Genomic DNA, 15,508 nt, shown 5'->3' with positions numbered 1-15,508 from the left:
GATCTAGAGACACTGTTATCTTTAGAGAATCATAAACCCCTTTCCCCCTCCAAGTGTTTGCTCGGACAAGGAAGGAAGTATCAGTTGAGTTCAGTGAAGATTCTTTAGAGTTAACACTGGGTAAGATAACAACAGATTGGTATTCTTAGTTATATTGTGCTGTAATTTTGTTATTAATTAATTAGAAAAGCCCTTAAAAAGTACATGTATGAAACCACGCAGAATGGTCAAATTTATTTATTTAAACAGAACAGACATCATGTTACTGAGACTATGAAACTGATCTCCCCACCCAAAGAAAAAAAAACAGTTTTCCAAATCATTTGAAAAACCTCAAGTTCTTAGACAAAAACAGTAATTACTAACTAGTGGCCCCTAATCCTAATAAAATACCTGATCTGTGGAGGAGCTTGGAGGGTCTTAGGAAGGAGAGACAGAGACAGACAGAGATAGTGAGAGACACAAAGAGAGAGAAGCAGGGGGGGACATAAACTAGGAATGATATTTCTAGAATACATATTCCCCCTTTATCCTTCATGTCCAGTCATCTAGCAGTTCAGCCATTGTTCTCTCAAAGCTTCTCTCTGGGGTTCAATTCCACTTCTTTTCCAATATCATCTCCCTAACCCCTGCCTTTTCTACCTAATACCTAGATGCCAGGATTCTATAATTCCATGTCCTGCTTTTCTAATGGCTCCATATAATTCCAGATTTGTGCTATGCAAATACTGTTTTATCATGTTAATCCCATTTCCAAAACTCTATTTTTGTTTTTTTTACTATTTGAAGTCTTACTTATGTAACATTAAAAGCCTAAACTTCCCTGACTTTTCAAGGACTAAATAATTAACTAGACTTCTCCTACTCATCTTCATAAGCTATTAAGTTAAAATATAATATTTATTTATAAGTCAGTTTATCATAATACACTGTTTGGAAAACCAATCTGTGTCTCTGTGGCATGACTGAAGTTGATCATCTGAGTGAACCTAAGGGAAATTCCATTCTCCTTGGTGCTATACAAATTCTACCCCAACTTCTGGACCCAACTCATCCTTAAAGATTTTTTCTAACTACTCCAGTCCATACTTGTTATTCATGTCTTTAAAACTCTAAGATAAAATTTAGGCATTGAATACATGAAAAGTCATGTTTGTCTCATAAGTTTGCTCTCAAAAATAATAGTTTCAGTCTATGGCCATACCACCCTGAATGCACCCAATCTCATCTGATCTTGGAAAAATAATAATTTCATGTTTGCTTTTTAAAAAATTGTGGGCTTTAAATTTTCCTCCCCAACCTACGTGAGAACTAACATAGCACAGTGACTAAGAGTTTGCTCTGGAGCTAGACTACCTGGGCTTGAATGACAACCACATCCTCCACTGGATCCCAGGTAGTAATCTCTAAATCTCAGTTTCCTCAGCTGCAAAATGGGGATTCATACAGTGATCACCCAGTAGATCTGGTATGTAAAGTATTTAGAAGAGTGCTTAGCACATAGCAAGCAGAATGTAATTGCTTATTTATCTAATGGAGGACAGACATCATTTTTTTCTGTACTGCAGAGTCTGTAGTAAACAGTATAGAAAAAATTACCCTTCCAAAGGCCTGGTGATTTATAGACTGAATTTACAAGAGTTTTAAAAACTAAAATCTTCTCTTCCACTTACCAGCAGGTCACATTGAGGGAGTTATGTAACGTCTCCATGTCCAAGTTTCTCCATTTATAAAAGGCTTAGAGAGTACTAGTAAAAAACCCCTTAAGACTGCTAGGAAGATTAAATGACATGGTGTATGCAAAGCCATCAGCTCAGCAACTGGCGCCCAGTAAATGCATAGTAACTATGAACAATTTATCTCTTATATATGATCTGAGCAATGAAAAGGGAATATAAAACAAATGGGTCTATTTTCCATGGTCTCTATGTGTCTCCCTTCCTCTTTTGCTGGCAAAGACTATTTTCTCAGGCCTGTACATTATCTGAAAAACCAAGTTCCACCCCTGCGCATGTACTCTAAGTGCTGAAGGAGTCAAGCAGTTTTCATGAGACATCCTCTTGAAAATGTGCCACAACCAAGTGATATTTGGCAATATTTGCAGCCTGAAATCTATAAATTTCTTCCAAATTAAAAATTATCCATATTTTCCTTTGTTTGATATTGATTATATAGAACACATATATTCTTTATAATTTGGAAGAAGCAGAATTTGATATAGTTCACACACTGCATGACATTCGCTCAAAATGTATTTAATGAAATTTAGTTCTACGACTGAGTAGAAACCAAACTTGCTTGAAAGTAATCTAGGAAAAGTCAAATACCCACCCCCCTGCCCTGATTCCCAGTATATTTTCCTTTGTTACTTGTATTGAAGAAGCAATGCTTAATAGAACTAGCAGCCTAATAACATCCTTTTGTAATTAGATTATCCTTAAGCAGTAAAATTGTAAATATACTTACTACTGGAGGATTGACTAGAAAAGTGTCAGAGATTCCACCCCATTTTACTGACAATGCAGCAAATTGTAGAAAGTAGAACGCTACTTTTCTATTCTATCATCAATTTCCGAGAAAATACTTCCACTTGAAGTGGACTGGATCTTACCTTCAACTTTTACACATCTTTGGATTTAAAAAGATATGATGGGGAGTGGAATATAAATTATTTCAGCTAGACTATGATTTATGAACTCACACTATTTTTGCTGGAATTTTCTTTTATTTTCTTAAGTTAGTTGATAGTGGATGGCTCAGCTTTCCACGTCTGAATTTGCTGGAAGCAGTTGCATTTTGAACTATTCTATTCTAATGTAAATTTAATTCCAAAGCATCTGTCATATGTGGCTATCTAAATTTAGAGACCCACACACATCTTCATGTGAGTTACATCTTCTATCTTAAAAGTAGTTCTTCCCCATTGAGATCATTAAAACTTGATTCTGTTGTATCACATTCTATTGGGGTAATATTAAAGAACTTTAGTGCTTAAAATAAGACTTCTGCAACATAAAATTATTTATTCTGGAACCTTATAGAAACTATAAATTTATGGCTAACTTGTGAAAGAGATGTTGAAACTTAATATGAGATAATGATAATATAAGATGGTCTAATATGATTAGCTCTGAGAAAGTCTAAATAACAATTTAAATGAAGTTTCATTCTCCCTATCTCAATGTCTCAGCCATAATCCATGGGGTAGAAAAGAAATTCAGACTATTATTTTTCTTTTCAAGTTAGTTAACTCCTCATTACAATAATGACAATAGCCCAAAATGCTTCTCAGAAATACAATGCTGCTTTTGAAAAACACAGAATTGATTTTTAAGTAGAGGCAACAGAAAATTCACTTACTCTTACATACTTGTATAAAAGTAAAGTATGCTTCCTTATTACCTTAAATGAATAAGCAGAAATTAAGTGTTGGTTGACTCTAAAGTCTATTCCTTCTTGTGATATCTATATTTTAAACTATTGAGATAAAATGAACAAATTGAGAAAATTAAAACCCCTAAACAACCCCAAACCCCTAAACGTATTATTTGATAAAATTTTTCATTAAGCAAGAAGGTGGTATCAAACACAAGTATATGCCTATAACTTGTTGCATAAAATCAGAAATACCATCATGCAATTAATGAAATGCAAGTCGTGTGTGTGTGTGTGTGTGTGTGTGTGTGTGTGTGTGTGTGTGTGTGTGTGTAGATAAAGGAGAGACAGGAAGAGATAGGGATAGGTAGACAGACACTAAGGTTTGTGGCAATTAGGTGTCAGGTATGATGAGACAGGTGGGAAGGATGTGTCAGTGCTACTTTATGTTTTAAGAAAATATTAACACAATAGCTATTCATTACTGAGAGAAAAGTATGGTTGTAACCAATCAGCCTTGTTTCAAACTGTGCTAATTTCCACTTGGCCCCCAGGTTAGAAGAAAATCTTAAGAAAGGAAAAGAAATCCTTAACATTGTTCCCTCTCTGCTGTGAAGAGCCATGTGTTTCTGAGGTGATTCCAGTTTTTCTGCTAACAAATTGACAGAGAAATCACATTTGATTTATTTTCATTATTTTCCTTTTAGATCCCAATTTTAAGTAGTAGTGCATGTAATGAATGGAGCAATAATTCTGGAGTAGGTGGTCACTATGATTGATTTAGGAGACATTTGCCAAGACAGAGACAAAGTAGACTGAATACCTAACCAACCTAAAATCTATCACACAGGGTACCCCATAAGAAGTACTTAGAATCCCCAGGTTACTGTAAGACATGACTATAAGAAAAAATCATGACTTTAAAAGTTGATTTTAAAAACAAACAATAGGCCAAACCTTCTTTAAAATGACAATCCTAAATGCACACAGATGCAGAACCAACCATAATGATACAGATTTTACTTTGACAATCTGAATATAAATCAAGCTCTGATTAAAAACATTTATAAAAATGTTATTGGCTAGAAAACTAAAAAAGAAAGTTAAATATTTACTTTATAGGTACTCCTGTTTCTGACCAAAAGTACATAACCACTAATATGAAATGGTCTAATTAATGTATTTCCTGAGGGTTACTCTAAAACCTGACTTTGTTTTTCATGCAGAGGGACATAATTTCCTGGTAGAAAGAACTACTGATATCATAATAACAAGCTGCATATTGGTTTGGCCAGCTGAGGAGGGTAGAATGCAGGGGCAGTGATAAGTTTCATAGCTCCCACCCTGTCAGAGGAATGCAGGAGATATGAGAGTAGCATAAGAGTTTACTGACATTTTACTCTAGAGAATATTTCATCCAAATCTCAGAAACTATCATGTAAATCTGCTTTCCACTGCTTGGGTTCCCCAGTTTTTATGCAAGGTGCTTTGTCTAGACCTTACAGAAGCCTGATGCTTTCACAACAGGACACACTCATAACCCCCAAAAGAGGACACGTACAATAGGTGAGGCATCATTTTAATGCCCAATTAAATGCCCAATCTTCCTACCTAGTTTGTGGCTAGAGCAATTTATAGTTTGTCACTCGACCATTTCTTGTTGCCCTTAATGAAGATTTTACTCAGATGTGATTGCTCTAAACCCACTCAATCTAACATTGCTAATACAGCACTTAATGGTATCCTTGCTTTGGGTTATCCCTCAGGCCCACCTGCACAAAACCTTCCTTTATATTATAGCCTTTTAAGATCTTATTCTTGTCTGGTTTTATTCACATAGCCAGTCCACTAGCATTCAAACAAGAGCTAAGTTTTTGCAACATGGAGAATTAAGAGACATTTTTCAGGGATATTAGAAAAAGGAAAATTCTCACCAAGAAAATTAAAATTTACCTGAAAAGATGACTTATTTTCTAAAAGAAAAGAAGCCATGAGAACCTATAATGTGTTTCATAATGCAGGCAGGAATTTGTTCATAAACTCAATACGTTTCCTTTATCTCAATGTTAAAATGAAAGACTAACAGAATTTAAGAGCTAGGCCAGATTTCAAAGGTTATCTAAATCAGAGATTCTCAACATGACACCATTGACATGTTGATCCAGATTATGCTTTGTTGTAAAGAGCCTTCCTGTGTATTGTAGGATGTTTAGTAGCATCTCTGGTCTCTAACCACTAAATACCAGAAGCACCACCCTACCCTTTGTGACCATCAGAAATATCTCCAGACATTGCCAAATGCCCCCTGGGGGACAAAAATCTCCCCCACCTGACAATCACTGCTCTATGACAGGGATGATTGTAGCAGTCATATGATGAGAGAGAATTTCTATTGCAATCTTTGAGCAGTATACAGAGGATGTGGCCAAAATCATATGTAGGAGTAAGAAAGAAGTTAAACAAGATAAAGGTGTCTAAAAGGCTAAATTTCTACAGCAAAAAGAACACATATTCTGTTTATTTAGATGCTAGTAAGACCAGAATGATATAGAAGCTGTTAAACTGCTTGCATTTTGTAAAAATACTTTTGTGTAATTGTAAGATATGAAGGACAGAGTTATGGACTGAATGTTTATGTTTCCCCAATTCATATGTTGAAACCTACCTACATGGTATCAGGCTTTAGGAGGTGGGGCCTTTATGAGGTAATTAGGATTAGATGAGGTCACAAGGGTGGAATCCTCAGGAATGGGATTAGTGCCCTTGTAAGAGTCACAGAGAGTGTGCTTCCCCTTTCTGCTCTCCGCCCTGGGAGGATACAAGAAGTCCCCAGTCTGCAACCTGGAAGAGGCCTCTCACCAGAACTTGGCCAGGCTGGCACCCTGATGTCAGACTTCTAGTCTCCACACTGTGAGAAATAAACTTCTGTTGTTTATGAGCCATCTAGTCTATTGTAGTCTGTTATAGTAGCCAGATTATCATGAAATCAGAAACATATCAGATTAGCCTGGTACAATTAAGAACCTGCTGACTTACGGCTACTAGCTAGAGAGTCTGCCATCATACCAAGTAGCTTTATTGCATTTAAGAACTGTACCAACCTCCCTATCTTTTTTCTTTTTTTTTTAAATAATTAGAAGTAAAACCAATCTGTTCTCAAATCTAGTACTTAATAAATGTGTGATCTGGAGGCAAGTTACTTAATTTCTCTGAGTGTCCCTTTTCTCAGTCGTAAAATTCGAATGATAATATAACTCATGGAGAAATTTTTAAAAAAGTATAAATGAGTTTTGGTATGCAGAGAGCTCATTTTATAATACCTGATTAATAAATAGTAATGGTTATTATCAATATTAATTATAAAAGTTGTGGTAAATTTCATCTTATAAAACTTGAATCCTCTGCTTTCAAGGTTGGTTTATAGACAGTGTGTCAGGAAATCTTTTTCTAATCTGTCAGATGATGTCAACATAACAGAAGACTCTAAGTTTCAAAATGAAAGTTTTCAGATACCTCAAACAAGTTCAGAGACTGTCTTATATGGATCCCCCATGCTAGCTAACTTCTTATTTAACCTTACATGTATACATGTCTTCTCCCAGTTGGATGGCAAATATCCTTATTGGAAGTATTTATTTTGTATTTGTTTTCCAATATTACTGCAAAATAGGTGAGAATTATAACAAGCACACAATCTCAGAGCTTGCGATTCTTGAATGCTCAGAGAACTGTCAAATGTAAATATAATTCAAGATGATTCACCATCTATCTAAAAATTAGGAAAACACTTAAGCATGGCAAATAAATAAAATAAACCCAAAACCTTAAAAAGATGAATCATTCCTGCTAAATCTTTAATTTGATACAGTCAAATTAACCAACTATTACCACAGTCTGACCCACCAGGAAAATATGACCCTGGCACTTGATCTATATATTCTTCTTTCTAACAATAATGGCAGTAGATTTTTCATTTACCTACTCATTTTTACATTTTCAGAAAACACTTGTACCATAATAATTATCCTTTAACCACTTGAATTTTCAATCATAGTTGCAACGTGAAACAACAGCACCTACCATTATAGTGTTTAACTGTGTCAATGGTTAAGAATCTCTTCACCACAAGATAAGCAGATCCAGGTTCAGCTAATGAACTCCACCGAAGCACCTGTTCCAACACATTTTCTGTGTAGTGAAGAGGGCGCTCTGCAAACAAAAATCAAATTACAAAAAAAATCTTAAGTTTTTTAAATTATAAAATTTAAAAAGTCCTTTTAGAAAGCTCTATACAAGACAATAAGCATGACTGTATCTTATGGTACACAAGAATAGTGCTAGGACTACATACAGGAAACCCTAAGACCTAGAACAGCATTAAGCATGTAATAAAATTTACTGTATGAATAAATCTGTGAAGGGACATTTATTTGTTATGCAACTATTTTTTAAAAATTCACAGGTACTATCCTTTAAATATAATTTCACAAATATAGCTAACTTTTTGTACAACAAATTAGTGAATTACTCTACTTTTTAATTTAAACAACATTCTGGTTTGCTTATGGAAAGCTGTGTATTTGCATATGCAAATAATAATTATAAAAGGACTAGTAAAATTAGTCTTGTCTGGTACTAAGTAATAACATAAATAAATCCATTGTTTCTCCCAACAAGACTAGCATAATTTGTGATCAGTATTAGTAAACAACTTATAGCTGATACAGTCAACTTACATGAAATTATAAAAGATAACTTCAACTGAGAATAAGATAATCATTATAAAACACTACTGAGTAATCTATGTTTAACTATTAGTGGAAATATCAATCAGAAACATTATGTAGCAATATTACACATTAACTGTTCATATAATAGGCCAACAAGCAAGAAGTTGATGACATCTTAAAGATTTCTCCTTGGTAGAAGGACGTGATCTCACTCTCTCTTGCGAGAACACCAGAATCACAACTAACTGCTGAACAATCATTGACAGGAAGACACTGGAACTCACCAAAAAACATACCCCACATCCAAAGACAAAGGAGAAGCCACAGTGAGATGGTAGGAGTGGCACAATCACAATAAAATCAAAACCCATAACTGCTGGGTGGGTGATTCACAAACTGGAGAACACTTATACCACAGAAGTCAACCCACTGGAATGAAGGTTCTGAGCCCCACGTCAGGCTTCCCAACCTGGGGGTCCAGCAGCAGGAGGAGGAATTCCTAGAGAATCAGACTTAAAGGCTAGCAGGATTTGATTGCAGGAATTCAACAGGACTGGGGGAAACAGAGACTGCACTTTTTGAGGGCACACACAAAGTAGTGTGTGCACTGGGACCCACGGGAAGGAGCAGTGACCACAGGGGAGACTGAACCAGACCTACCAGCTAGTGTTGGAGGGTCTCCTGCAGAGGCAGGGGGTGGCTCTGTCTCACCATGAGGACAAGGACACTGGCAGCAGAAGTTCTGGGAAGTACTCATTGGTGTGAGCCCTCCCAGAGTCCGCCATTAGCCCCACCAAAGAGCCCAGGTAGGCTTCAGTGTTGGGTCACCTCAGGCCAAACAATGAACAGGACGGGACCCAGCCCCACCCATCAGCAGGCAAGAGGATTAAAGTTTTACTGAGCTCTGCCCACCAGAACAACAGCCAGCTCCACCCACCACCAGTCCCTCCCATCAGGATACTTGCACAAGCCTCTTAGATAGCCTCATCCACCAGAGGGCAGACAGCAGAAGCAAGAAGAACAACAATCCTGCAGCCTGTGGAACAAAAACCACATTGATAGAAAGATAGATAAGATGAAAAGGCAGAAGGCTATGTACCAGATGAAGGAACAAGATAAAACCCCAGAAAAACAGCTAAATGAAATGGAGATAGGCAACTTTCCAGAAAAAGAATTCAGAATAATGATAGTGAAGATGATCCAGGACCTTGGAAAAAGAATGGAGGCAAAGATCGAGATGATGCAAGAGATGTTTATCAAACACCTAGAAGAATTAAAGAACAAACAAACAGAGATGAACAATACAATAACTGAAATGAAAACTACACTAGAAGGATTCAATAGCAGAATAACTTAGGAAGAAGAATGGATAAGTGATGTGGAAGACAGAATGGTGGAATTCACTGCTGCAGAACAGAATAAAGAAAAAAGAATGAAAAGAAATGAAGACAGCCTAAGAGACCTCTGGGATAACATTAAATGCAAAAACATTCACATTATAGGGGTCCCAGAAGGAGAAGAGAGAGAGAAAGGACCCGAGAAATATTTGAAGAGATTATAGTCGAAAACTTCCCTAACATGGGAAAGGAAATAGCCACCCAAGTCCAGGAGGCTCTGAGAGTCCCAGGCAGGATAAACCCAAGGAGAAACAAGCCAAGATACATAGTAATCAAATTGGCAAAAATTAAAGGCAAAGAAAAATTATTGAAAGCAGCAAGAGAAAAAATGACAAATAATATACAAGGGAACTCCCATAAGGTTAACAGCTGATTTCTCAGCAGAAACTCTACAAGCCAGAAGGGAGTGGCATGATATACTTAAAGTGATGAAAGGGAAGACCTACAACCAAGATTACTCTACCCAGCAAGGATCTCATTCAGATTCGATGGAGAAATCAAAAGCTATACAGAGAAGCAAGAGCTAAGAGAATTCAGCACCACCAAGCCATCTCTACAACAAATGGTAAAGAAACTTCTCTAAGTGTGGAAAAAAACAGAAGAAAGGGACCTGCAAAAAGAAACTCAAAACAATTAAGAAAATGGTAATAGGAACATACATATCGATAATTAACTTAAATGTGAATGGATTAAATGCTCCAACCAAAAGACACAGGCTTGCTGAATGGATACAAAAACAAGACCCATCTATATGCTGTCTACAAGAGACCCACTTCAGACCTAGGGACACATACAGACTGAAAGTAAGGGGGTGGAAAAAGATATTCCATGCAAATGGAAATAAAAAGAAAGCTGGTGTACAAATTCCCATATCAGAAAAAATAGACTTTAAAGAATGGTACAAGAGACAAGGAAGGACACTACATAATTATCATGGGATCAATCCAAGAAGAAGATATAACAATTATAAATATATATGCACCCAACATAGGAGGACCTCAATACATAAGGCAACTGCTAACAGCTGTAAAAGAGGAAATCAACTGTAACACAATAATAGTGGGAGACTTTAACGCCACACTTACACCAATGGACAGATCATCATCACAGAAAATTAATAAGGAAACACAAGCTTTAAGTGACACAATAGACCACATAGATATAATAGATATTTATAGGACATTCCAGCTAAAAACAGCAGATTACAACACTTTCTTCTCAAGTGCACAGGGAACATTCTCCAGGATAGATCACATCTTGGGTCACAAATCAAGCCTCAGTAAATTTAGGAAAACTGAAATCATATCAAGCATCTTTTCTGACCACAACACTATGAGATTAGAAATGAATTACAAGGAAAAAAACATAAAAAACACAAACACATGGAGGGTAAACAATACGTTTCTAAACAACCAAGAGATCACTGAAGAAATCAAAGAGGAAAACAAAAAATACCTAGAGACAAATGACAATGAAAACACAATGATCCAAAACATATGGGACGCAGCAAAAGCAGTACTAAGAGGGAAGTTTATAGCTATACAAGCCTACATCAAGAAACAAGAAAAATGTCAAATAAACAATCTAACCTTACACCTAAAGGAACTAAAGGAAGAAGAACAAACAAAACCCACAGTTAATAGAAGGAAAGAAATCATAAAGATCAGAGCAGAAATAAATGAAAAAGAAACAAAGAAAAGAATAGCAAAGATCAATAAAATTAAAAGCTGGTTCTTTGAGAAGATAAACAAAATTAATAAACCATTAGCCAGACTCATCAAGAAAAAGAGGGAGAGGACTCAATAAAATTAGAAACGAAAAAGGAGAAGGTACAACAGACACCACAGAAATACAAAGCCTCCTAAGAGACTACTACAAGCAACTATATGCCAATAAAATGGACAACCTGGAAGAAATGGACAAATTCTTAGAAAGGTATAGCCTTCCAAGACTGAACGAGGAAGAAGCGGAAAATATGAACAGACCAGTCACAAGTAATGAAATTGAAACTGTGATTAAAAATCTTCCAACAAACAAAAGTCCAGGACCAGATGGCTTCACAGGTGAATTCTTTCAAACATTTAGAGAAGAGCTAACACTCATCCTTCTCAAACTCTTCCATAAAATTGCAGAGGAAGGAACACTCCCAAACTCATTCTATGAGGCCACCATCACCCTGATACCAAAACCAGACAAAGATAGTACAAAAAAGAAAAATTACAGACCAATATCACTGATGAATATAGATGCAAAAATCCTCAACAAAATACTAGCAAACAGAATCCAACAACACATTAAAAGGATCATACACCATGACCAAGTGGGATTTATCCCAGGGATGCAAGGATTCTTCAATATACACAAATCAATCAATGTGATACACCATATTAACCAATTGAAGAAGAAAAATCATATGGTCATCTCAATAGATGCAGAAAAAGCTTTTGACAAAATTCAACACCCATTTATGATAAAAACTCTCTAGAAAGGGGGCATAGAGGGAAACTCCCTCAACATAATAAAGGCCATATACGACAAACCCATAGCAAACAACATTCTCAATGATGAAAAACTGAAAGCATTTCCTCTAAGATTAGGAACAAGACATGGATGTCCACTCTCACCACTATTATTCAAAATAGTTTTGGAAATCCTAGCCATGGCAATCAGAGAAGAAAAAGAAATAAAAGGAATACAAATTGGAAAAGAAGAAGTAAAACTGTCACTGTTTGCAGATGGCATGATACTATACATAGAGAATCCTAAGATGCTACTAGAAAACTACTAGAGCTAATCAATGAACCTGGTAAAGTTGCAGGATATAAAGTTAATGCACAGAAATCTCTTGCATTCCTATACACTAATGATGAAAAATCTGAAAGAGAAATTAAGGAAACACTCCTGTTTACCACTGCAACAAAAAGAATAAAATACCTAGGAATAAACCTACCTAGGGAGACAAAAGACCTCTATGCAGAAAACTATAAGACACTGATGAAAGAAATTAAAGATGACACCAACAGATGGAGAGATATACCATTTTCTTTTATTGGAAGAATCAATATTGTGAAAATGACTATACTACCCAAAGCAATCTACAGATTCAATGCAATCCCTACCAAATTACCAATGGCCTTTTTTTTTTTACAGAACTAGAACAAAAAATCTTAACATTTGTATGGAGATACAAGACACCCCCAATAGCCAACGCAGTTTTGAGGGAAAAAAGCAGAGCTGGAGGAATTAGACTTCCTGACTTCAGACTATATTACAAAGCTAAAGTAGTCAAGAAAGTATGGTACTGGCACAAAAACAGAAATATAGATCAATGGAACAGGATAGAAAGCCCAGAGATAAACCCAGGCACATATGGTCACCTTATCTTTGATAAAGGAGGCAAGAATATTCAGTGGAGAAAAGACAGCCTCTTCAATAGTGGTGCTGGGAAAACTGGACAGCTACATGTAAAAGAATGAAATTAGAACACTCCCTAACACCATACACAAAAATAAGCTCAAAATGGGTTAGAGACCTAAATGTATGACCAGACACTATAAAACTCATAGAGGAAAACATAGAAAGAACACTCTTTGACATAAATCACAGCAAGGTCTTTTTTGATCCACCTCCTAAAGTAATGGAAATAAAACCAAAAATAAACAAATGGGACCTAATGAAACTTCAAAACTTTTGCATAGCAAAGGAAACCATGTTTCCTTTGTTTATGACAATAAACAAGAGGATAAAACAACCCTCAGAATGGGAGAAAATATTTGCAAACGAATCAATGGACAAAGGATTAATCTTCAAAATATATAAACAGCTCATGGAGCTCAATATTAAAAAAACAAACAACCCAATCCCAAAATGGGCAGAAAACCTAAATAGACATTTTTCCAAAGAAGACATACAGATCACCAAGAAGCACATGAAAAGCTGCTCAACATCACTAATCATTAGAGAAATGCAAATCAAAACTACAATGAGGTACCACCTCACACCAGTCAGAATGGCCATCATCAGAAAATGTGCAAACAGCAAATGCTGGAGAGGGTGTGGAGAAAAGGGAACCCTCTTGCACTGTTGGTGGGAATGTACATTGATATAGCCACTATGGAGAACAGTATGGAGTTTCTTTAAAAAACTAAAAATTGAATTACCATATGATCCAGCAGTCCCACTACTCAGCATATACACAGAGAAAACCATAATTCAAAAAGACACAGGCACCCCAATGTTCACTGCAGCACTATTTACAATAGCCAGGTCATGGAAGCAACCTAAATGCCCATCGACAGATGAATGGGTAAAGAAGATGTGGTACATATATACAATGGAATATTACTCAGCCATAAAAAGGAATGAAATTGGGTCATTTTTTTGAGACATGGATGGATCTAGAGGCTATCATACAGAGTGAAGTAAGTCGGAAAAAGAAAAACAAATATCGTATATTAACGCATATATGTGGAACCTAGAAAAGTGGTACAGATGAACTGGTTTGCAGGGCAGAAATTGAGACACAGATGTAGAGAACAAATGTATGGACACCAAGGGGGGAAAGCAGTGGTGGGGTGGTGATGGTGGTGTGATGAATTGGGAGATTGGGATTGACATGTATACACTGATGTGTATAAAATGGAGGACTAATAAGAAGCTGCTGTATAAAAAATTAAAATTAAAAATTTAAAAAAAGAAATTTCTCCTTGATAAATGCTCATTCATATACATCTGTTTTATGTAAGCATATTTTTAAATACGTCACAAGTTCTTAGCACAGAGTTAACAAAAAAAATCACAGGCTTTTAAAATTACAATCAAAGTTACATAGGAAAGTGTTTTGCTGATCAAAATATGCCAATCAGTTAATAAAATGTTATGACAGAAGCATATGCTGAGAATAAAAGAAATTCAAGCATTTTCACAGTACACTGAAAATAGCATAATTGAAATAGCAAGAACATAAGCTCTAACATGAAGATGTTGATGTAACTTTCCTTGTACCATAGGCTTTATAAGTCAGTTCAGCTCTTTCATACCCTCCTACATGTAAAACAAATAGTACTTGCCTTTTCATTTTTGGTTAAAGTAGTAATTAATGCTAATGACAAACAACAAAGCATATGTCAATAGCATCACACTTGTATATGACCCATGCTATTTTAATTGGTAATAAAATCACAAGTAAAAAAGACCAAATATATCACATTCTCCTTAATACTGGTCTCCCAGAGAAGTTCAACTATTTGCCTAAAGCCAAATAGCTGGTCAAAAAGATTTGACTCTCAAATGTATCTGACTTTACAGCCCCAAATCATAACTACTACACTTGGTTTTATTTTGGACAAATAAGTAAACCTCCCCATGATGATTTTCACACATGTAATTTTGGGGAAAATGTATCAACTCACCAAGATATTTCTGAGGACTAAATAAGGTAATATAAGCAAAGTGAAAAACAATTCAGTTCACACTTTCTCCTTTACTTTCCTATCCTTAGTGAGAAGATGGTAAGGAAATAAAATAGTTTCAACATCCTGCATGTAAAGAAACTGATGATATTGCCATTGGCTTGGCAGTGGGAATGATACTCTTGACTGCAAAACTATCTGGATTGAAATAAAAGCGTACTCTCCTTTATTACAAGATTAAATTTGTAAGGAGACTTCCAAATATCAGAAATTTTATATTAAAGAGGGTCTCCATTACGAGTAGATACAATAGTGATAGTTCTGAAGTGCTCTTAGTTATACTGAAATATATCACAGCAGATATAGAGATAAATATAGATGTGCAAAAAATTAGCCAAATATGTTTTTCACATCAGTCTCATAGTATGAAATACTTCAGGAGAATGAAAATCCTGAAGATCCAAGTTCCTGCTTAAAAACAGAGATGAGAGCTTCCCTGGTGGTGCAGTGGTTGAGAATCTGCCTGCCAATACAGAGGACATGGGTTCGAGCCCTGGTCTGGGAAGATCCGACATGCCGTGGAGCAACTGGGCCT

General features: G+C 35.9%; 1 protein-coding gene across 1 annotated transcript in view; it reads right to left on the bottom strand.

The window, feature by feature from the left end:
* ARAP2 (ArfGAP with RhoGAP domain, ankyrin repeat and PH domain 2) overlaps positions 1 to 15,508 on the bottom strand; it is a 191,989-nt gene that overhangs the window by 46,088 nt on the left and 130,393 nt on the right. Inside the window, exon 26 of the mRNA XM_060091555.1 lies at positions 7,456 to 7,584. Coding sequence (XP_059947538.1) covers positions 7,456 to 7,584 — 129 coding nt within the window. The remainder of the gene's footprint in view (positions 1 to 7,455; positions 7,585 to 15,508) is intronic.

This window comes from Mesoplodon densirostris, chromosome 1, assembly GCF_025265405.1.
Source record: "Mesoplodon densirostris isolate mMesDen1 chromosome 1, mMesDen1 primary haplotype, whole genome shotgun sequence".
NCBI lineage: Eukaryota > Metazoa > Chordata > Mammalia > Artiodactyla > Ziphiidae > Mesoplodon > Mesoplodon densirostris.
Note: the sequence above shows the minus strand (reverse complement) of the source record. Positions and strands in the feature narration are given on the sequence as shown.